This window comes from Eucyclogobius newberryi, unplaced genomic scaffold, assembly GCF_026437365.1.
Source record: "Eucyclogobius newberryi isolate DKJ021-1_F unplaced genomic scaffold, fEucNew1.0.hap1 SCAF_18, whole genome shotgun sequence".
NCBI classification, from domain to species: Eukaryota; Metazoa; Chordata; class Actinopteri; order Gobiiformes; family Gobiidae; genus Eucyclogobius; species Eucyclogobius newberryi.
In genome coordinates this window covers 1,298,203-1,320,180 of record NW_027315812.1, presented here as the reverse complement: position 1 = coordinate 1,320,180, position 21,978 = coordinate 1,298,203, and the positions used below count along the sequence as shown (strand labels likewise).

The window sequence follows — 21,978 nt, the reverse complement described above, 5'->3', positions numbered from 1 at the left end:
GTTTATCATGATGTTTATCATCATGTTTATCATCATGTTTATCATGTATAACATGTTTATCATCATGTTTATCATGTTTATCATGATGTTTATCATGATGTTTATCATGATGTTTATCATCATGTTTATCATCATGTTTATCATCATGTTTATCATGTATAACATGTTTATCATGTTTATCATCATGTTTATCATGTTTATCATGATGTTTATCATGATGTTTATCATCATGTTTATCATCATGTTTATCATGTATAACATGTTTTGTCATGATGTTTATCATCATGTTTATCATGTTTATCATCATGTTTATCATCATGTTTATCATCATGTTTATCATGTTTATCATGATGTTTATCATCATGTTTATCATCATGTTTATCATCATGTTTATCATGTATAACATGTTTATCATCATGTTTATCATGTTTATCATCATGTTTATCATGTTTATCATGTATAACATGTTTTGTCATGATGTTTATCATGATGTTTATCATGTTTATCATCATGTTTATCATCATGTTTATCATGTTTATCATCATGTTTATCATGTATAACATGTTTATCATGATGTTTATCATGTTTAGCATCATGTTTAGCATGTATAACATGTTTATCATCATGTTTATCATCATGTTTATCATGTATAACATGTTTTTCATGATGTTTATCATAATGTTTATCATGTTTATCATCATGGGTATCATCATGTTTATCATGTATAACATGTTTATCATCATGTTTATCATGTTTATCATCATGTTTATCATCATGTTAATCATCATGTTCATCATGTTCATCATGTTCATCATGTTTATCATGTTTATCATGTTTATCATCATGTATAACATGTATAACATGTTTATCATGATTATCATGTTTATCATGATGTTTATCATGTTAATCATCATGTTAATCATGATGTTTATCATGTTTATCATCATGTTTATCATGTATATCATCATGTATATTGTGTTTATCATTATGTTTATCATGTTTATCATCATGTTTATCATCATGTATATCATCTAGAACATGTTTATCATGATGTTTATCATCATGTTTATCATCATGTTTATCATCATGTATATCATCTAGAACATGTTTATCATGATGTTTATCATGATGTTTATCATCATGTTTATCATCATGTTTATCATGTATATCATCATGTATATCGTGTTTATCATTATGTTTATCATGTTTATCGTCATGTTTATCATCATGTTTATCATCATGTATATCATCTATAACATGTTTATCATGATGTTTATCATCATGTTAATCATCATGTTAATCATCATGTTTATCATTATGTTTATCATCATGTATATCGTGTTTATCATCATGTTTATCATGTTAATCATCATGTTTATCATGTTTATCATGATGTTTATCATGTATATCATCATGTATATCATGTTTATCATGATGTTTATCATGATGTTAATCATCATGTTTATCATGATGTTTATCATTTATATCATCATGTATATCATGTTTATCATCATGTTTATCATGTATATCATCATGTATATCATGTTTATCATCATGTTTATCATGTATATCATCATGTATATCATGTTTATCATCATGTTTATCATGTATATCATCATGTATATCGTGTTTATCATCATGTTTATCATGTTTATCATCATGTATATCATGTGTAACATGTTTATCATGATGTTTATCATGTTTATCGTTTATCATGATGTTTATCATGTTAATAATCATGATGTTTATCATGTTAATCATCATGTTTATCATGATGTTTATCATGTATATCATGTTTATCATCATGTTTATCATCATGTTTATCATGTATATTAAGTTTATTATTATTGCTCATGGTTCTTTGCTCATGGTTCTTTGCTCATGGTTCTTTGCCCATGGTTCTTCCTCATGGTTCTTTGCTCATGGTTCTTTGCCCATGATTCTTTTTGCTCATGGTTCTTTGCTCATGGTTCTTTGCCCATGATTCTTTTTGCTCATGGTTCTTTGCTCATGGTTCTTTGCCCATGATTCTTTTTGCTCATGGTTCTTTGCTCATGGTTCTTTGCCCATGATTCTTTTTGCTCATGGTTCTTTGCTCGTGGTTCTTTGCCCATGATTCTTTTTGCTCATGGTTCTTCCTCATGGTTCTTTGCTCGTGGTTCTTTGCCCATGATTCTTTTTGCTCATGGTTCTTCCTCATGGTTCTTTGCTTGTGGTTCTTTGCCCATGATTATGTTGTTTCAGGCGGAGGACGACGTGGCTGAAAAGCGCCGCAGTAACGAGATGTTGCAGAAGGCCATAAACACGTACAGAGAAGCTTCAGAGCTGCCGGCTGTTACTCTTGATCTCATCAAGGCGGCGCTGAAGAGACGAGCAGAAAGGCAGCAGTTTTTAGGTATAACCCTCCCTCTACCCAGACGCTTCCTCCTCTTAAAGCGTCTCTAAAACCAGACTCTGAGCAGGTTTACCTCGTGCATTTGACCCAAAAGAAGACTCTGAGCAGGTTTACCTGGTGTATTTGACCCAAAAGAAGACTCTGAGCAGGTTTACCTCGTGCATTTGACCCAAAAGAAGACTCTGAGCAGGTTTACCTGGTGTATTTGACCCAAAACCAGACTCTGAGCAGGTTTACCTGGTGTATTTGACCCAAAACCAGACTCTGAGCAGGTTTACCTCGTGCATTTAACACAAAACCAGACTCTGAGCAGGTTTACCTCGTGCATTTAACACAAAAGCAGACTCTGAGCAGGTTTACCTTGTGCATTTGACCCAAAACCAGACTCTGAGCAGGTTTACCTGGTGTATTTGACCCAAAACCAGACTCTGAGCAGGTTTACCTGGTGTATTTGACCCAAAACCAGACTCTGAGCAGGTTTACCTCGTGCATTTGACACAAAAGCAGACTCTGAGCAGGTTTACCTTGTGCATTTGACCCAAAACCAGACTCTGAGCAGGTTTACCTGGTGTATTTGACCCAAAACCAGACTCTGAGCAGGTTTACCTGGTGTATTTGACCCAAAACCAGACTCTGAGCAGGTTTACCTGGTGCATTTGACCCCAAACCAGACTCTGAGCAGGTTTACCTGGTGCATTTGACCCCAAACCAGACTCTGAGCAGGTTTACCTCGTGCATTTAACACAAAAGCAGACTCTGAGCAGGTTTACCTTGTGCATTTGACCCAAAACCAGACTCTGAGCAGGTTTACCTGGTGTATTTGACCCAAAACCAGACTCTGAGCAGGTTTACCTGGTGTATTTGACCCAAAACCAGACTCTGAGCAGGTTTACCTCGTGCATTTGACACAAAAGCAGACTCTGAGCAGGTTTACCTTGTGCATTTGACCCAAAACCAGACTCTGAGCAGGTTTACCTGGTGTATTTGACCCAAAACCAGACTCTGAGCAGGTTTACCTGGTGTATTTGACCCAAAACCAGACTCTGAGCAGGTTTACCTGGTGCATTTGACCCCAAACCAGACTCTGAGCAGGTTTACCTGGTGCATTTGACCCCAAACCAGACTCTGAGCAGGTTTACCTCGTGCATTTGACCCGAAAGCAGACTCAGAGCGTGTTGTGTCCAGGTCGGACTCGGGGTTCGCTCATGACTCTGGAGCGACTCGTGCAGTTGTTTCCTGAAGATTATTCCCTGAAAAATGAACTTGGAGTCTCGCACCTTCTGCTCGGGGACAACAAGGGAGCGAAGGCCGTGTACGAACAGGTGAGCGGGACAGGGACTGGGAGCGGGACAGGGAGCGGGACTGGGAGCGGGACAGGGAGCGGGACAGGGAGCGGGACAGGGAGCGGGACAGGGAGCGGGACAGGGAGCGGGACTGGGAGCGGGACCGGGAGCGGGACCGGGACAAAGGACCGGGACCTGGACAGGGAGCAGGACCGGGACAAAGGACCGGGACAAAGGACCGGGACAAAGGACCGGGACCTGGACAGGGAGCAGGACCGGGACAAAGAACCGGGACCTGGACAGGGAGCAGGACCGGGACAAAGAACCGGGACCTGGACAGGGAGCGGGACAAAGGACCGGGACCTGGACAGGGAGCAGGACCGGGACAAAGGACCGGGACCTGGACAGGGAGCAGGACCGGGACAAAGAACCGGGACCTGGACAGGGAGCAGGACCGGGACAAAGAACCGGGACCTGGACAGGGAGCGGGACAAAGGACCGGGACCTGGACAGGGAGCGGGACAAAGGACCCGGACCCGGACCTGGACCGGGACAGGGACAGGGACTGATGTGGATTTGTTTGTTTTGCTCAGGTTCTGTCGGTTGCTCCGGACAATGGTTTTGCCAAAGTTCACTACGGCTTCATCCTGAAATCAGAAAACCAGATCGCAGAGAGTATTCCATACCTCAGGGTAAGACTCGCTCTCCCCAGACGCTTCCACCTGAACCAGGACTAAACCGAGACTAAACCGGGTCTAAACCGGGTCCGATGTGTTTCAGGGGGGCCTGGAGTCTGGAGAGCCGGGCACAGACGATGGAAGGTTCTATTTCCATCTGGGAGACGCTCTGCTGAGAGTGGGACAGCGAGAGGTGGGACAGAGTTTGTCTTTTCAGCTTCAAATTAAAAGTCCTTAAAACGTCACAATGTCTGCTGCTTGTTCCCGTTCAGGGTCGTGTGGGACTGGGGCCTGTGCCAGGGACTTTGGGCCTTAGGCGGGTTCACCCAGGACAGGGACAGTCGCAGGGTTAACTGAAATATTATATATGATGATAAATAAATATAAATAAATTATCATTTGAATCCACTGTTTTACAGCATTTTTTGCTATAAATTAAAAACAACTTTCACAATATTTTCTAAATTCAACATTTTTCCGGCTCTAAGTCGACTGTGTTTCATTGATAAATATAAGATGGAGATTAGAATAGAGGCTAAAGGTGACAAAATACAGCTTAATACTGACGCGTTTAAGAACAATTTAGCTTTTCTGTTACAAAAGATGGAAACAATACTCGTTGTGTAAAGGATCTGTTTTAACCCTCGTTGTGTAAAGGATCTGTTCTAACCCTCGTTGTCTAAAGGATCTGTTCCAACCCTCGTGTAAAGGATCTGTTCTAACCCTTGTTTAAAGGATCTGTTTTAACCCTCGTTGTTTAAAGGATCTGTTCTAACCCTTGTTTAAAGGATCTGTTTTAACCCTCGTTGTTTAAAGGATCTGTTCCAACCCTCGTTGTTTAAAGGATCTGTTTTAACCCTCGTTGTGTAAAGGATCTGTTTTAACCCTCGTTGTGTAAAGGATCTGTTTTAACCCTCGTTGTTTAAAGGATCTGTTCCAACCCTCGTTGTGTAAAGGATCTGTTCCAACCCTCGTTGTTTAAAGGATCTGTTCTAACCCTTGTTTAAAGGATCTGTTTTAACCCTCGTTGTTTAAAGGATCTGTTCCAACCCTCGTTGTTTAAAGGATCTGTTCTAACCCTTGTTATAAGGATCTGTTCCAACCCTCGTTGTTTAAAGGATCTGTTCTAACCCTTGTTTAAAGGATCTGTTTTAACCCTCGTTGTTTAAAGGATCTGTTCTAACCCTCGTTGTTTAAAGGATCTGTTCTAACCCTCGTTGTGTAAAGGATCTGTTCCAACCCTCGTTGTGTAAAGGATCTGTTCTAACCCTTGTTTAAAGGATCTGTTCTAACCCTTGTTATTTAAAGGATCTTTTCTAACCCTCGTTGTTTAAAGGATCTGTTCTAACCCTTGTTGTTTAAAGGATCTGTTCTAACTCTTGTTGTTTAAAGGATCTGTTCTAACCCTTGTTTAAAGGATCTGTTCTAACCCTTGTTGTTTAAAGGATCTGTTCCAACCCTTGTTGTTTAAAGGATCTGTTCTAACTCTTGTTGTTTAAAGGATCTGTTCTAACCCTTGTTGTTTAAAGGATCTGTTCTAACCCTTGTTGTTTAAAGGATCTGTTCTAACCCTCGTTGTTTAAAGGATCTGTTCTAACCCTTGTTGTTTAAAGGATCTGTTCTAACTCTTGTTGTTTAAAGGCTCTGTTCTAACCCTTGTTGTTTAAAGGATCTGTTCTAACCCTCGTTGTTTAAAGGATCTGTTCTAACTCTTGTTGTTTAAAGGATCTGTTCTAACCCTTGTTTAAAAGATCTGTTCTAACCCTTGTTGTTTAAAGGATCTGTTCTAACCCTCGTTGTTTAAAGGATCTGTTCTAACTCTTGTTGTTTAAAGGATCTGTTCTAACCCTTGTTGTTTAAAGGATCTGTTCTAACCCTTGTTGTTTAAAGGATCTGTTCTAACCCTTGTTGTTTAAAGGATCTGTTCTAACCCTCGTTGTTTAAAGGATCTGTTCTAACCCTCGTTGTGTAAAGGATCTGTTCTAACCCTCGTTGTTTAAAGGATCTGTTCTAACCCTCGTTGTGTAAAGGATCTGTTCTAACCCTTGTTGTTTAAAGGATCTGTTCTAACCCTTGTTGTGTAAAGGATCTGTTCTAACCCTTGTTGTTTAAAGGATCTGTTCTAACCCTTGTTGTTTAAAGGATCTGTTCTAACCCTTGTTGTTTAAAGGATCTGTTCTAACTCTTGTTGTTTAAAGGATCTGTTCTAACTCTTGTTTAAAGGTTCTGTTCTAACCCTTGTTGTTTAAAGGATCTGTTCTAACCCTTGTTGTTTAAAGGATCTGTTCTAACCCTTGTTGTTTAAAGGATCTGTTCTAACTCTTGTTTAAAGGTTCTGTTCTAACCCTGCAGGAGGCTCACAGTTGGTACGAGCGCGGCCACCAGAGGGGGCACTTCTCGTCCGTGTGGCAGAGGTCTTTGTACAACGTGAACGGTCTGAAGGCCCAGCCCTGGTGGAGCCCACGAGAGACGGGCTACAGCGACCTGGTCAAGGTGAGCCAATCAGAGCAGAGCAACAGCCAATCAGAGCAGGGCATGTACAAAGACGGAATATCAACAGTTGTTTTGGAGCTTGAAAACACATAAAAAACAGTTGATCATATTAAACACTGAGAGGAGAATATAAAGCACATGTGTTTGGGACTGTGTGGATGAGCTTTACTGTCATCTGGACTGTGTGGATGAGCTTTAGTGTCATCTGGTCTGTGTGGATGAGCTTTACTGTCATCTGGACTGTGTGGATGAGCAGTAGTGTCATCTGGACTGTGTGGATGAGCTTTACTGTCATCTGGACTGTGTGGATGAGCAGTAGTGTCATCTGGACTGTGTGGATGAGCTTTACTGCCATCTGGACTGTGTGGATGAGCAGTAGTGTCATCTGGACTGTGTGGATGAGCTTTACTGTCATCTGGACTGTGTGGATGAGTTTTACTGTCATCTGGACTGTGTGGATGAGCTTTACTGTCATCTGGACTGTGTGGATGAGCTTTACTGTCATCTGGACTGTGTGGATGAGCTTTACTGTCATCTGGACTGTGTGGATGAGCAGTAGTGTCATCTGGACTGTGTGGATGAGCTTTACTGTCATCTGGACTGTGTGGATGAGCATTAGTGTCATCTGGACTGTGTGGATGAGCTTTACTGCCATCTGGACTGTGTGGATGAGCTTTACTGTCATCTGGACTGTGTGGATGAGCTTTACTGTCATCTGGACTGTGTGGATGAGCTTTACTGTCATCTGGACTGTGTGGATGAGCATTAGTGTCATCTGGACTGTGTGGATGAGCTTTACTGTCATCTGGACTGTGTGGATGAGCTTTACTGTCATCTGGACTGTGTGGATGAGCATTAGTGTCATCTGGACTGTGTGGATGAGCATTAGTGTCATCTGGACTGTGTGGATGAGCATTAGTGTCATCTGGACTGTGTGGATGAGCTTTAGTGTCATCTGGACTGTATGGTTGAGTTTTACTGTCATCTGGATTGTGTGGATGAGCTTTACTGTCATCTGGACTGTGTGGATGAGCTTTACTTTCATCTGGACTGTATGGTTGAGTTTTACTGTCATCTGGACTGTGTGGATGAGCCTTACTGTCCTCTGGGCTGTGTGGATGAGCATTAGTGTCATCTGGATTGTGTGGATGAGCTTTACTGTCATCTGGACTGTGTGGATGAGTTTTACTGTCATCTGGACTGTGTGGATGAGCTTTACTGTCATCTGGACTGTGTGGATGAGCTTTACTGTCATCTGGACTGTGTGGATGAGCTTTACTGTCATCTGGACTGTGTGGATGAGCATTAGTGTCATCTGGACTGTGTGGATGAGCTTTACTGTCATCTGGACTGTGTGGATGAGCTTTACTTTCATCTGGACTGTATGGTTGAGTTTTACTGTCATCTGGACTGTGTGGATGAGCCTTACTGTCCTCTGGGCTGTGTGGATGAGCATTAGTGTCATCTGGATTGTGTGGATGAGCTTTACTGTCATCTGGACTGTGTGGATGAGCCTTACTGTCCTCTGGGCTGTGTGGATGAGCATTAGTGTCATCTGGACTGTGTGGATGAGCTTTACTGTCATCTGGACTGTGTGGATGAGTTTTACTGTCATCTGGACTGTGTGGATGAGCTTTACTGTCATCTGGACTGTGTGGATGAGCTTTACTGTCATCTGGACTGTGTGGATGAGTTTTACTGTCATCTGGACTGTGTGGATGAGCTTTACTGTCATCTGGACTGTGTGGATGAGCTTTACTGTCATCTGGACTGTGTGGATGAGCTTTACTGTCATCTGGACTGTGTGGATGAGCTTTACTGTCATCTGGACTGTGTGGATGAGCTTTACTGTCATCTGGACTGTGTGGATGAGTTTTACTGTCATCTGGACTGTGTGGATGAGCTTTACTGTCATCTGGACTGTGTGGATGAGCTTTACTGTCATCTGGACTGTGTGGATGAGCTTTACTGTCATCTGGACTTTGTGTTTCAGACGCTTGAGAGAAACTGGAAGTTGATCCGAGATGAAGCTTTGGCTGTGATGGATCTGAAGTCTGGACTTTTCCTGCCGGAAGAGGAAAACCTGAGAGAGACCGGAGAGTGGGGCCAGTACACCCTGTGGCAACAAGGTACTGGACCGAGTCTTAATCCGGTCTTTCTGATTTTTTTGATGTTTTTCTGATGTTTTTCCGATGTGTTTCTGATGTTTTTCCGATGTTTTGTGCCGGACTCGTGTCTCGAGGTCGTTCTGCTCATCTCATGTGTTTGTGTTTCAGGGAAAAAAGCTGGAGGTGCATGTCAGAACGTCCCAAAGACCTGTGCCCTCATGGAGAGGTTTCCAGAGGCCACCGGCTGCAAGAGAGGACAGGTCAGAGGTCAACGCTAGGACAGAGGTCGATGCTAGGTTAGAGGTCGATGCCACTACAGAGGTCAGCGCTAGGTCAGAGATCAGCGCTAGGTCAGAGGTCGACGCTAGGTTTAAGGGTCGAGGGTAGGACAGAGGTCGACGCTAGGACAGAGGTCGACGCTTGGACAGAGGTCGACGCTTGGACAGAGGTTGACGCTAGGACAGGTCAGAGGTTGACGCTAGGTCAGAGCCGACCTAGGTCAGAGTTCGATGCCAGGACAGGTCAGAGGTTGACGCCAGGACAGAGGTCGACGCCAGGACAGGTCAGAGGTCGACGCCAGGACAGGTCAGAGGTCGATGCCAGGACAGGTCAGAGGTCAGCACTAGGACAGGTCAGCCCCTTAAATGGATGTATTTGTCATATTTTGATATAAACTGTATCTCGTTTTGAGCTGCCCCATAAGTCTAATCTTGACCTCTCAGTGACCTCGTCTGAGCACGCTTCTCTGGTGTTGACCTGAGCCTGACCCTTGTCTGCAGATCAAGTTTTCTGTGATGCATCCTGGGACTCACGTCTGGCCTCACACTGGACCCACAAACTGCAGACTGAGAATGCACCTGGGCCTCATCGTCCCGAGGAGCGGCTGTCGCATCCGCTGCACCGACTCCACCAGGTAACTAACCCACATCCTCCTGGTGACGGGGAGGACACACCAGTTAACCAACCCACAACCTCCTGGTGACGGGGAGGACACACCAGGTAACCAACCCACAACCTCCTGGTGTCCGAGAGGACACACAGGTAACCAACCCACAACCTCCTGGTGACGGGGAGGACACACAGGTAACCAACCCACAACCTCCTGGTGACGGGGAGGACACACAGGTAACCAACCCACAACCTCCTGGTGACGGGGAGGAGAGCGGTTTAAGCTGCGTCGTGTTCAGTGGCTTTTATGAACGGGCAGAAGACCTGTCACTTACACACTTAATTATCATAATTATCAGATGATCATGTGATGATCATGTGAGAATCATGTGAGGATCATGTGATGATCATGTGATGATCATGTGAGGATCATGTGATGATCATGTGAGGATCATGTGAGGATCATGTGATGATCATGTGAGGATCATGTGAAGATCATGTGAAGATCATGTGATGATCATGTGAGGATCATGTGAGGATCATGTGATGATCATGTGAGGATCATGTGATGATCATGTGAAGATCATGTGATGATCATGTGAGGATCATGTGAAGATCATGTGAAGATCATGTGAGGATCATGTGAGGATCATGTGAAGATCATGTGAGGATCATGTGATGATCATGTGAAGATCATGTGATGATCATGTGAAGATCATGTGAGGATCATGTGAGGATCATGTGAGGATCATGTGAGGATCATGTGAGGATCATGTGAAGATCATGTGAGGATCATGTGAGGATCATGTGAAGATCATGTGAGGATCATGTGATGATCATGTGATGATCATGTGAAGATCATGTGAGGATCATGTGAGGATCATGTGATGATCATGTGATGATCATGTGAAGATCATGTGAGGATCATGTGAGGATCATGTGAAGATCATGTGAGGATCATGTGATGATCATGTGATGATCATGTGAAGATCATGTGAAGATCATGTGAGGATCATGTGAAGATCATGTGAGGATCATGTGAGGATCATGTGAAGATCATGTGAGGATCATGTGAGGATCATGTGATGATCATGTGATGATCATGTGAAGATCATGTGAGGATCATGTGAGGATCATGTGAAGATCATGTGAAGATCATGTGAGGATCATGTGAGGATCATGTGAAGATCATGTGAGGATCATGTGATGATCATGTGATGATCATGTGAAGATCATGTGAAGATCATGTGATGTGTTGCGTGTGTGCAGGGAGTGGGAGGAGGGAAAGGTGCTGATTTTCGACGACTCGTTCGAACACGAGGTTTGGCAGGAGGCGGATTCTCTTCGTCTCATCCTCATCGTGGACGTGTGGCATCCGGAGCTCACCACGTATCAGCGACAGACGCTCAGCCCCATCTGAGCGGGAAAAAACTACTCTGAATGCAAAAAACCCAATTGACTGCAAAACCCCAACTCTGAGCTCCAAAACCCCAACTCTGAGCTCCAAAAACTGAGCTCTGTGCAAAAAAAATAAAAAAAAATTCTACGTGCAACAAAACAATTTTTGCAAAAAAACCAAACTGAGCTAAAAAAAAAATAAACTGTGCAAAAAATATGTTAAATTCTGAGCTAAAGAACTAAACTGGGCTCAAAAACGCTCAAGAGCTTTAGGTCCAGAAGTGAAACTGGAGCTTCACGAGTTTCAATGTTTCAAATGTTTTCATGGATAAACTGAAGGATTTTTGTTTGTTTTTGATGATGTTGAACTTTACGACTGAAGAAAACACGACGTGGAAAAGGAAAGAAACTCAGTGAAACATTTAGACTTTAAAGATCTCAAATGTTTCTCAAATCCAACTCTTTTGTTGCCGTTTGACTGAACGTTTCAAATGAAGAAGTCGGTTGTTGGTGCTGAGGAAAAGTATGTTCTGTTTATTCTGAAAAACTGTTTATTTCTGTCCCATGTTTGAGATGTTTATATTTGTAATAAACGTTCTAGTGGAAAAAGCTTTTAAACTCATTGTCCTGGAACTTTCTTTAATCCTCTGCTTTATGTTCAATAAAAACTGACTTTTCCTGATCTTTTATGACTGAAAACATTTAAATGTTCTGCTTCAATTCAATTTACACACACAATCTCAACAGCCGTTGCCCCGGCGACAGTGAAAAACAGATGAAACAATTTGAGATCAAAGTTTTCTTGTCTCTTCAAACCAAAGTGACTCTGACCGTCTCCATCGCTCTGCTTTATAAACGCTGAGGATCAACGGGAAGATTAGAAGTGTCTCTTCAGCTGAAGAGACGTCGGCACTGAGATATGTGAGTATGTGCCCAATGTGGGCCAGAGTGGGCCAGCGTGGGCCAGCGTCGGCCAGTGTCGGCCAGCGTGGGCCAGCGTGGGCCAACTTTGGTTTGCCCAATATCAACTGTACCAAAGGGTCTTTCTTACCTAGAAAATGTTTTTTATCTCTGATCTCTTTTAGGATCAGTCTGTGGGCTCTTTGCAGAACAGCCTTTGATCATGGAAGTGTGTAACTGTGATAAATGTATTTGCTCCACCAGGAGGCGCTCTCACTTTCTACACTGAAGCTGTGGATCTGATGCAAACCACTCTGAGGGACCCCTGACTCACTCTGAGGGACCCCTGATCCTGACCCACTCTGAGGGACCCCTGACTCACTCTGAGGGACCCCTGATCCTGACCCACTCTGAGGGACCCCTGATCCTGACCCACTCTGAGGGACCCCTGACTCACTCTGAGGGACCCCTGACCCACTCTGAGGGACCCCTGACTCACTCTGAGGGACCCCTGACCCACTCTGAGGGACCCCTGATCCTGACCCACTCTGAGGGACCCCTGATCCTGACCCACTCTGAGGGACCCCTGACTCACTCTGAGGGACCCCTGACCCACTCTGAGGGACCCCTGATCCTGACCCACTCTGAGGGACCCCTGACCCACTCTGAGGGACCCCTGACCCACTCTGAGGGACCCCTGATCCTGACCCACTCTGAGGGACCCCTGACCCACTCTGAGGGACCCCTGATCCTGACCCACTCTGAGGGACCCCTGACCCACTCTGAGGGACCCCTGATCCTGACCCACTCTGAGGGACCCCTGACCCACTCTGAGGGACCCCTGATCCTGACCCACTCTGAGGGACCCCTTGTGGTGGAGACTGGAACTGACATGTTCAGCCCACACTGGTGGTGAGAGAAGTCAGGAGTAGATTAAGAAGTCACATTCAAATGCTGTTAAAACATGAGCCGTTTATATTTTGTTTACATTAGGACCAGACCCAAGATGGCCGCCGGTGGCACAGGTCACATGTCCGGAGCCGATACAGGAAGTGTCGTCCGGAGTGAAACTTCTGTTCTGTACTCAAACCTTCTGGTCTGTACCCGGTCTGTACCCGGTCTGGACCTGGTCTGGACCCGGTCTGTACCCGGTCTGGACCTGGTCTGTACCCGGTCTGTACCCGGTCTGAACCAGAGAAGAGAAGTCCGGCTTGTGTTTGTGTTGTAAACGTTTATTGTACATTCGATAAAGACGGTGTGACAGAAGAAGCCTTGGTTAGAGCCATGAATCCACACGATCAGGACTGAACTGGGACGAGTTTAAACCCGGTCTAAACCCGATCTAAAGCTGGTCTAAACCCGATCTAAACCCGGTCTGAGTTTGTGAAACTTTATACTCTCTATAACGTCAAGAAAGTACTATTACTGTCCTCAAAATACTATCACTGTCCTCAAAGTACTATCACTGTCCTCAAAGTACTATCACTGTCCTCAAAGTACTATCACTGTCCTCAAAGTACTATCACTGTCCTCAAAGTACTATCACTGTCCTCAAAGTACTATCACTGTCCTCAAAGTACTATTACTATCCTCAAAATACTATCACTGTCCTCAAAGTACTATCACTGTCCTCAAAGTACTATCACTGTCCTCAAAGTACTATCACTGTCCTCAAAGTACTATTACTATCCTCAAAGTACTATCACTGTCCTCAAAGTACTATCACTGTCCTCAAAGTACTATCACTGTCCTCAAAGTACTATCACAGACAGCCCAGCGCCCCCTGGAGGACGTTCACAGACAGCATGTTCCACTGAGGCTTTAGAAACGGGGAGGAGCTGAACAAGAATAAAGTGTTTTAAGAGTGAGTCAGACCAAGGCTCGCGCTGCTGCAGTTTGTACAGTGTAGTACAGTGTAGTACAGTGTAATACAGTGTAGTACAGTGTAGTACAGTTTGTACAGTGTAGTACAGTGTAGTACAGTGTAATACAGTGTAGTACAGTGTAGTACAGTTTGTACAGTGTAATACAGTTTGTACAGTGTAGTACAGTGTAGTACAGTGTAATACAGTTTGTACAGTGTAGTACAGTGTAGTACAGTGTAATACAGTGTAGTACAGTGTAGTACAGTGTAGTACAGTGTAGTACAGTGTAATACAGTGTAATACAGTGTAATACAGTTTGTACAGTTTGTACAGTTTGTACAGTTTGTACAGTGTAATACAGTGTAATACAGTGTAATACAGTGTAATACAGTGTAGTACAGTGTAGTACAGTGTAGTACAGTGTAATACAGTGTAGTACAGTGTAGTACAGTGTAGTACAGTGTAGTACAGTGTAGTACAGTTTGTACAGTGTAGTACAGTGTAGTACAGTGTAGTACAGTGTAATACAGTTTGTACAGTTTGTACAGTGTAGTACAGTGTAATACAGTTTGTACAGTGTAATACAGTTTGTACAGTGTAATACAGTTTGTACAGTGTAATACAGTTTGTACAGTTTGTACAGTGTAGTACAGTGTAGTACAGTGTAGTACAGTGTAGTACAGTGTAATACAGTTTGTACAGTGTAGTACAGTGTAGTACAGTGTAGTACAGTGTAGTACAGTTTGTACAGTGTAATACAGTTTGTACAGTGTAATACAGTGTAATACAGTGTAATACAGTTTGTACAGTGTAATACAGTGTAATACAGTGTAATACAGTTTGTACAGTGTAATACAGTGTAATACAGTGTAATACAGTTTGTACAGTGTAGTACAGTGTAGTACAGTGTAATACAGTGTAATACAGTTTGTACAGTGTAATACAGTGTAGTACAGTGTAGTACAGTGTAATACAGTTTGTACAGTGTAATACAGTGTAGTACAGTGTAATACAGTGTAGTACAGTTTGTACAGTGTAATACAGTGTAATACAGTGTTGTACAGTTTGTACAGTGTAGTACAGTATAGTACAGTGTAGTACAGTTTGTACAGTGTAATAGTGTAATACAGTTTGTACAGTGTAATACAGTGTAATACAGTGTAATACAGTTTGTACAGTGTAATACAGTGTAATACAGTGTAGTACAGTGTTGTACAGTGTAGTACAGTTTTTACAGTGTAGTACAGTATAGTACAGTGTAGTACAGTGTAGTACAGTTTGTACACTGTAATACAGTGTAATACAGTTTGTACAGTGTAATACAGTGTAATACAGTTTGTACAGTGTAATACAGTGTAATACAGTGTAATACAGTGTAATACAGTTTGTACAGTGTAATACAGTTTGTACAGTGTAATACAGTGTAATACAGTGTAATACAGTGTAATACAGTGTAGTACAGTGTAGTACAGTGTAGTACAGTGTAGTACAGTGTAGTACAGTGTAATACAGTGTAATACAGTGTAGTACAGTGTAATACAGTTTGTACAGTGTAATACAGTGTAGTACAGTGTAGTACAGTGTAATACAGTGTAGTACAGTGTAATACAGTGTAATACAGTGTAGTACAGTGTAGTACAGTGTAATACAGTGTAGTACAGTGTAGTACAGTGTAGTACAGTGTAATACAGTGTAATACAGTGTAGTACAGTGTAGTACAGTGTAGTACAGTGTAGTACAGTGTAATACAGTTTGTACAGTGTAGTACAGTTTGTACAGTTTGTACAGTGTAATACAGTGTAGTACAGTGTAGTACAGTGTAGTACAGTGTAGTACAGTGTAGTACAGTGTAGTACAGTGTAGTACAGTTTGTACAGTGTAGTACAGTTTGTACAGTGTAATACAGTGTAATACAGTGTAATACAGTGTAGTACAGTGTAGTACAGTGTAGTACAGTGTAGTACAGTGTAGTACAGTGTAATACAGTGTAATACAGTGTAATACAGTGTAATACAGTGTAATACAGTGTAATACAGTGTAGTACAGTGTAATACAGTGTAATACAGTGTAATACAGTGTAGTACAGTGTAGTACAGTGTAGTACAGTGTAGTACAGTGTAGTACAGTGTAGTACAGTGTAGTACAGTGTAATACAGTTTGTACAGTGTAGTACAGTGTAATACTTTCACCATAAATACAATCTTAGCAATAAATAAATAAATACATTTCAAACAATCTTCAGAAGTTTGGCATCATTCGCTCTAAAGTGTTTAATACTGGGACGAAACACTCGGACATTTAAAGCTCCAGTTTCTCTGCATCTGACTTTAAAGGAACGAGAACACAAACAACACAATGAGGCGACAAACAATAGCTGCGAGGATTTAAGGCGAGACGCGACATGTAGCTCCTCCCACAGAGACATGCTCCTCCCACAGAGACAGGTTCCTCCCACAGAGAGACGCTCCTCCCACAAAGACACGCTCCTCCCACAGAGACAGGTTCCTCCCACAGAGAGACGCTCCTCCCACAAAGACAGGCTCCTCCCACAGAGATATGCTCCTCCCACAGAGACATTTTCATCTAGTTTAGTCCAAAATCCTCTGTAAATATGTTTGAGTCAGACATGTGGTCTCTAAATGTACTAAATGTACTAAATGTGAGATGTTTTCTTCTTCACCTGCAGCGTCTCGCCTTAAAACACAAACACGTCCTGACTCTCCACTTGATGACATCACCAGGTGGAACAGAGTGTTTTGAGTCGACGTGAGAACAAGTCCGTGTGACAGAAAACGGGAGCTTTACTTTGTACATTTTACAGGGTTTGTACACGTTTCCACGGCTGAGGTTTGTGTGTGAGGGCGGGGCAGCTTTCAGCCAATCAGAGCCAAGCGCGAGGGCGTTACCGGGAGGAGTTCAGCTTCGCTTTGATCCCACTTTACGGCAGCGCCACTTTCACTCAGAGACACACGTTTACAATACAAGAGAGGACCCAGGTCTAAACCCGGGTCTAAACCCGGGTCTAAACCGGGTCTAAACCGGGTCTAAACCCGGTCTAAACCGGGTCCAAACCGGGTCCAAACCGGGTCTAAACCCGGGTCTAAACCCGGGTCTAAACCGGGTCTAAACCGGGTCTAAACCCGGTCTAAACCGGGTCTAAACCGGGTCTAACCCGGGTCTAAACCGGGTCTAAACCGGGTCCAAACCGGGTCCAAACCGGGTCTAAACCCGGGTCTAAACCCGGGTCTAAACCCGGGTCTAAACCGGGTCTAAACCCGGTCTAAACCGGGTCTAAACCGGGTCTAAACCGGGTCTAACCCGGGTCTAAACCGGGTCCAAACCGGGTCCAAACCGGGTCTAAACCCGGGTCTAAACCCGGGTCTAAACCCGGTCAAAACCCGGGTCTAAACCCGGTCTAAACCCGGTCTAAAGCAGTTGTGACTTTACATTTCTGGACTAAAGGTGAATCAGGCGACACAAAAGTCCTCCGTTAAGACTTGATGTGTACTTTTGGGGCGTTATGAAGTACTTGTGGCAGAATGTGATACTTTCAGTCCAGAGCGAGCAGAGGAGTGCTGGTTTCTCTGTCGGCAGATTTCAGAGTGCCAGGTTCCACCACCGACTGAGACCTGGAACAGAAGAACAGGGTTAACAAGAGACCGGGTCTGGACCTGGACCTGGACCTGGGTCTGGTCAGCACCTGGACCTGGGTCTGGACCTGGGTCTGGACCTGGGTCTGGACCTGGGTCTGGACCTGGACCTGGACCTGGGTCTGGTCAGCACCTGGACCTGGGTCTGGACCTGGGTCTGGACCTGGGTCTGGACCTGGGTCTGGACCTGGGTCTGGACCTGGGTCTGGACCTGGGTCTGGTCAGCACCTGTTGATGACGTGCAGGGCGTCGTAGGTCAGCGTGTACTCGGACTCGTCGCTGAAGTCTGGACCGAGCAGAGTTCTGGCCCAGAGGCCGACGTCGTACGGAGGAAGAGCTCCACCGAACTCTGAAGGAAGACACTCTACACCAATGAGCTGCTGCAGGGACGTCAGGTTGTTACCATGGAGATAGATCTGAAACACACACACACACTGTGAGGAAGGGGGAGGAGGAGAGGGGTGAGGAGGGGAGGAGGAGGCGAGGGGGAGAGGAGAGGAGGAGGAGAGAGAGGAGGCGAGGGGGGGAGCAGAGGAGGGAGGGGGAGCAGAGGAGGAGGGGAAAGGGGGGAGGAGAGAGGAAAAGAGGGGGAGGAGAGGGAAGAGGGGGGAGGAGGAGGGAGGGGTGAGGAGGGGAGAGGGGGGAGGAGAGAGAGGAGGCGAGGGGGGGAGGAGGGAGGGGAAAGGGGGGAGGAGAGAGGAAAGGAGGGGGAGGAGAGGGAAGAGGGGGGAGGAGGAGGGAGGGGTGAGGAGGGGAGAGGAGAGAGGAGGAGGTACAAACCCGTTTGCGTGTCTTGTCCTTCAGGAAAGGCTTGATGATGGTGTACATGGCCTGGATGTACCACGGCTGGTTCACAAAATGGATTCCTCCAAAACGCGCCGGGAAACTGTCCTGAGGAGGAGCAAAGACTCATGAGGAGGAGGAGCAAAGACTCATGAGGAGGAGGAGCAAAGACTCATGAGGAGGAGGAGCAAAGACTCATGAGGAGGAGGAGCAAAGACTCATGAGGAGGAGGAGCAAAGACTCATGAGGAGGAGGAGCAAAGACTCATGAGGAGGAGGAGCAAAGACTCATGAGGAGGAGGAGCAAAGACTCATGAGGAGGAGGAGCAAAGACTCATGAGGAGGAGGAGCAAAGACTCATGAGGAGGAGGAGCAAAGACTCATGAGGAGGAGGAGCAAAGACTCATGAGGAGGAGGAGCAAAGACTCATGAGGAGGAGGAGCAAAGACTCATGAGGAGAAGGAGCAAAGACTCATGAGGAGGAGGAGCAAAGACTCATGAGGAGGAGGAGCAAAGACTCATGAGGAGGAGGAGCAAAGACTCATGAGGAGGAGGAGCAAAGACTCATGAGGAGGAGGAGCAAAGACTCATGAGGAGGAGGAGCAAAGACTCATGAGGAGGAGGAGCAAAGACTCATGAGGAGGAGGAGCAAAGACTCATGAGGAGGAGGAGCAAAGACTCATGAGGAGGAGGAGCAAAGACTCATGAGGAGGAGGAGCAAAGACTCATGAGGAGGAGGAGCAAAGACTCATGAGGAGAAGGAGCAAAGACTCATGAGGAGGAGGAGCAAAGACTCATGAGGAGGAGGAGCAAAGACTCATGAGGAGGAGGAGCAAAGACTCATGAGGAGGAGGAGCAAAGACTCATGAGGAGGAGGAGCAAAGACTCATGAGGAGGAGGAGCAAAGACTCATGAGGAGGAGGAGCAAAGACTCATGAGGAGGAGGAGCAAAGACTCATGAGGAGGAGGAGCAAAGACTCATGAGGAGGAGGAGCAAAGACTCATGAGGAGAAGGAGCAAAGACTCATGAGGAGGAGGAGCAAAGACTCATGAGGAGGAGGAGCAAAGACTCATGAGGAGGAGGAGCAAAGACTCATGAGGAGGAGGAGCAAAGACTCATGAGGAGGAGGAGCAAAGACTCATGAGGAGGAGGAGCAAAGACTCATGAGGAGGAGGAGCAAAGACTCATGAGGAGGAGGAGCAAAGACTCATGAGGAGGAGGAGCAAAGACTCATGAGGAGGAGGAGCAAAGACTCATGAGGAGGAGGAGCAAAGACTCATGAGGAGGAGGAGCAAAGACTCATGAGGAGGAGGAGCAAAGACTCATGAGGAGAAGGAGCAAAGACTCATGAGGAGGAGGAGCAAAGACTCATGAGGAGGAGGAGCAAAGACTCATGAGGAGGAGGAGCAAAGACTCATGAGGAGGAGGAGCAAAGACTCATGAGGAGGAGGAGCAAAGACTCATGAGGAGGAGGAGCAAAGACTCATGAGGAGGAGGAGCAAAGACTCATGAGGAGGAGGAGCAAAGACTCATGAGGAGGAGGAGCAAAGACTCATGAGGAGGAGGAGCAAAGACTCATGAGGAGGAGGAGCAAAGACTCATGAGGAGGAGGAGCAAAGACTCATGAGGAGGAGGAGCAAAGTCTCATGAGGAGGAGGAGCAAAGACTCATGAGGAGGAGGAGCAAAGACTCATGAGGAGGAGGAGATAGGACTCATGAGGAGGAGGAGCAAAGTCTCATGAGGAGGAGGAGCAAAGACTCATGAGGAGGAGCAAAGACTCATGAGGAGGAGGAGCAAAGACTCATGAGGAGGAGGAGCAAAGACTCATGAGGAGGAGGAGCAAAGTCTCATGAGGAGGAGGAGCAAAGACTCATGAGGAGGAGGAGCAAAGACTCATGAGGAGGAGGAGCAAAGACTCATGAGGAGGAGCAAAGACTCATGAGGAGGAGCAAAGACTCATGAGGAGGAGAAAAGACTAATGAGGAGGAGCAAAGACTCATGAGGAGGAGGAGCAAAGACTCATGAGGAGGAGGAGCAAAGACTCATGAGGAGGAGGAGCAAAGACTCATGAGGAGGAGGAGCAAAGACTCATTAGGAGGAGGAGCAAAGACTCATGAAAAGGAGGAGCAAAGACTCATGAGGAGGAGGAGCAAAGACTCATGAGGAGGAGGAGCAAAGACTCATGAGGAGGAGGAGCAAAGACTCATGAGGAGGAGGAGCAAAGACTCATGAGGAGGAGGAGCAAAGTCTCATGAGGAGGAGGAGCAAAGACTCATGAGGAGGAGGAGCAAAGACTCATGAGGAGGAGCAAAGACTCATGAGGAGGAGGAGCAAAGACTCATGAAGAGGAGGAGCAAAGACTCATGAGGAGGCGGAGCAAAGACTCATGAGGAGGAGGAGCAAAGACTCATGAGGAGGAGGAGCAAAGACTCATGAGGAGGAGGAGCAAAGACTCATGAGGAGGAGGAGCAAAGACTCATGAGGAGGAGCAAAGACTCATGAGGAGGAGCAAAGACTCATGAAGAGGAGGAGCAAAGACTCATGAAGAGGAGGAGCAAAGACTCATGAAGAGGAGGAGCAAAGACTCATGAGGAGGAGGAGCAAAGACTCATGAGGAGGAGGAGCAAAGACTCATGAGGAGGAGGAGCAAAGTTTCATGAGGAGGAGCAAAGACTCATAATGAAGGAGGAGCAAAGACTCATAAGGAGGAGGAGCAAAGTCTCATTAGGAGGAGGAGCAAAGTCTCATGAGGAGGAGCAAAGACTCATGAGGAGGAGCAAAGACTCATGAGGAGGAGGAGCAAAGACTCATGAGGAGGAGGAGCAAAGACTCATGAGGAGGAGGAGCAAAGTCTCATCAGGAGGAGCAAAGACTCATGAGGAGGAGGAGCAAAGACTCATGAGGAGGAGCAAAGACTCATGAGGAGGAGGAGCAAAGACTCATGAGGAGGAGGAGCAAAGACTCATGAGGAGGAGCAAAGACTCATGAAGAGGAGGAGCAAAGACTCATGAGGAGGAGGAGCAAAGACTCATGAGGAGGAGGAGCAAAGACTCATGAGGAGGAGGAGCAAAGACTCATGAGGAGGAGGAGCAAAGACTCATGAAGAGGAGGAGCAAAGACTCATGAAGAGGAGGAGCAAAGACTCATGAGGAGGAGGAGCAAAGACTCATGAGGAGGAGGAGCAAAGACTCATGATGAGGAGGAGCAAAGACTCATAATGAAGGAGGAGCAAAGACTTATGAGGAGGAGCAAAGTCTCATGAGGAGGAGCAAAGACTCATAATGAAGGAGGAGCAAAGACTTATGAGGAGGAGGAGCAAAGTCACATGAGGAGGAGGAGCAAAGTCTCATGAGGAGGAGGAGCAAAGACTCATGAGGAGGAGGAGCAAAGACTCATGATGAGGAGCAAAGTCTCATGAGGAGGAGCAAAGACTCATAATGAAGGAGGAGCAAAGACTTATGAGGAGGAGGAGCAAAGTCTCATGAGGAGGAGGAGCAAAGTCTCATGAGGAGGAGCAAAGACTCATGAGGAGGAGGA

The 21,978-nt window shown here is 45.2% G+C and overlaps 2 protein-coding genes across 2 annotated transcripts in view; one reads left to right on the top strand and one right to left on the bottom strand.

Annotated features, from left to right (window-relative positions):
* Nucleotides 1-11,318, top strand: part of LOC140364905 (aspartyl/asparaginyl beta-hydroxylase-like) — a 47,370-nt gene extending 36,052 nt beyond the window's left edge. The window contains exons 11-19 of the mRNA XM_072451286.1: nt 2,245-2,395; nt 3,581-3,717; nt 4,272-4,370; nt 4,459-4,548; nt 6,708-6,848; nt 8,842-8,977; nt 9,125-9,216; nt 9,736-9,869; nt 11,114-11,318. Coding sequence (XP_072307387.1) covers nt 2,245-2,395; nt 3,581-3,717; nt 4,272-4,370; nt 4,459-4,548; nt 6,708-6,848; nt 8,842-8,977; nt 9,125-9,216; nt 9,736-9,869; nt 11,114-11,264 — 1,131 coding nt within the window. The 3' untranslated portion in view covers nt 11,265-11,318. The remainder of the gene's footprint in view (nt 1-2,244; nt 2,396-3,580; nt 3,718-4,271; nt 4,371-4,458; nt 4,549-6,707; nt 6,849-8,841; nt 8,978-9,124; nt 9,217-9,735; nt 9,870-11,113) is intronic.
* A 6,218-nt stretch (nt 11,319-17,536) lies between these two features.
* clvs2 (clavesin 2) overlaps nt 17,537-21,978 on the bottom strand; it is a 112,810-nt gene continuing 108,368 nt past the window's right edge. The window contains exons 5-7 of the mRNA XM_072451252.1: nt 18,438-18,548; nt 17,886-18,073; nt 17,537-17,636 (exon numbers count right to left, since the gene is read on the bottom strand). Coding sequence (XP_072307353.1) covers nt 17,558-17,636; nt 17,886-18,073; nt 18,438-18,548 — 378 coding nt within the window. The 3' untranslated portion in view covers nt 17,537-17,557. The remainder of the gene's footprint in view (nt 17,637-17,885; nt 18,074-18,437; nt 18,549-21,978) is intronic.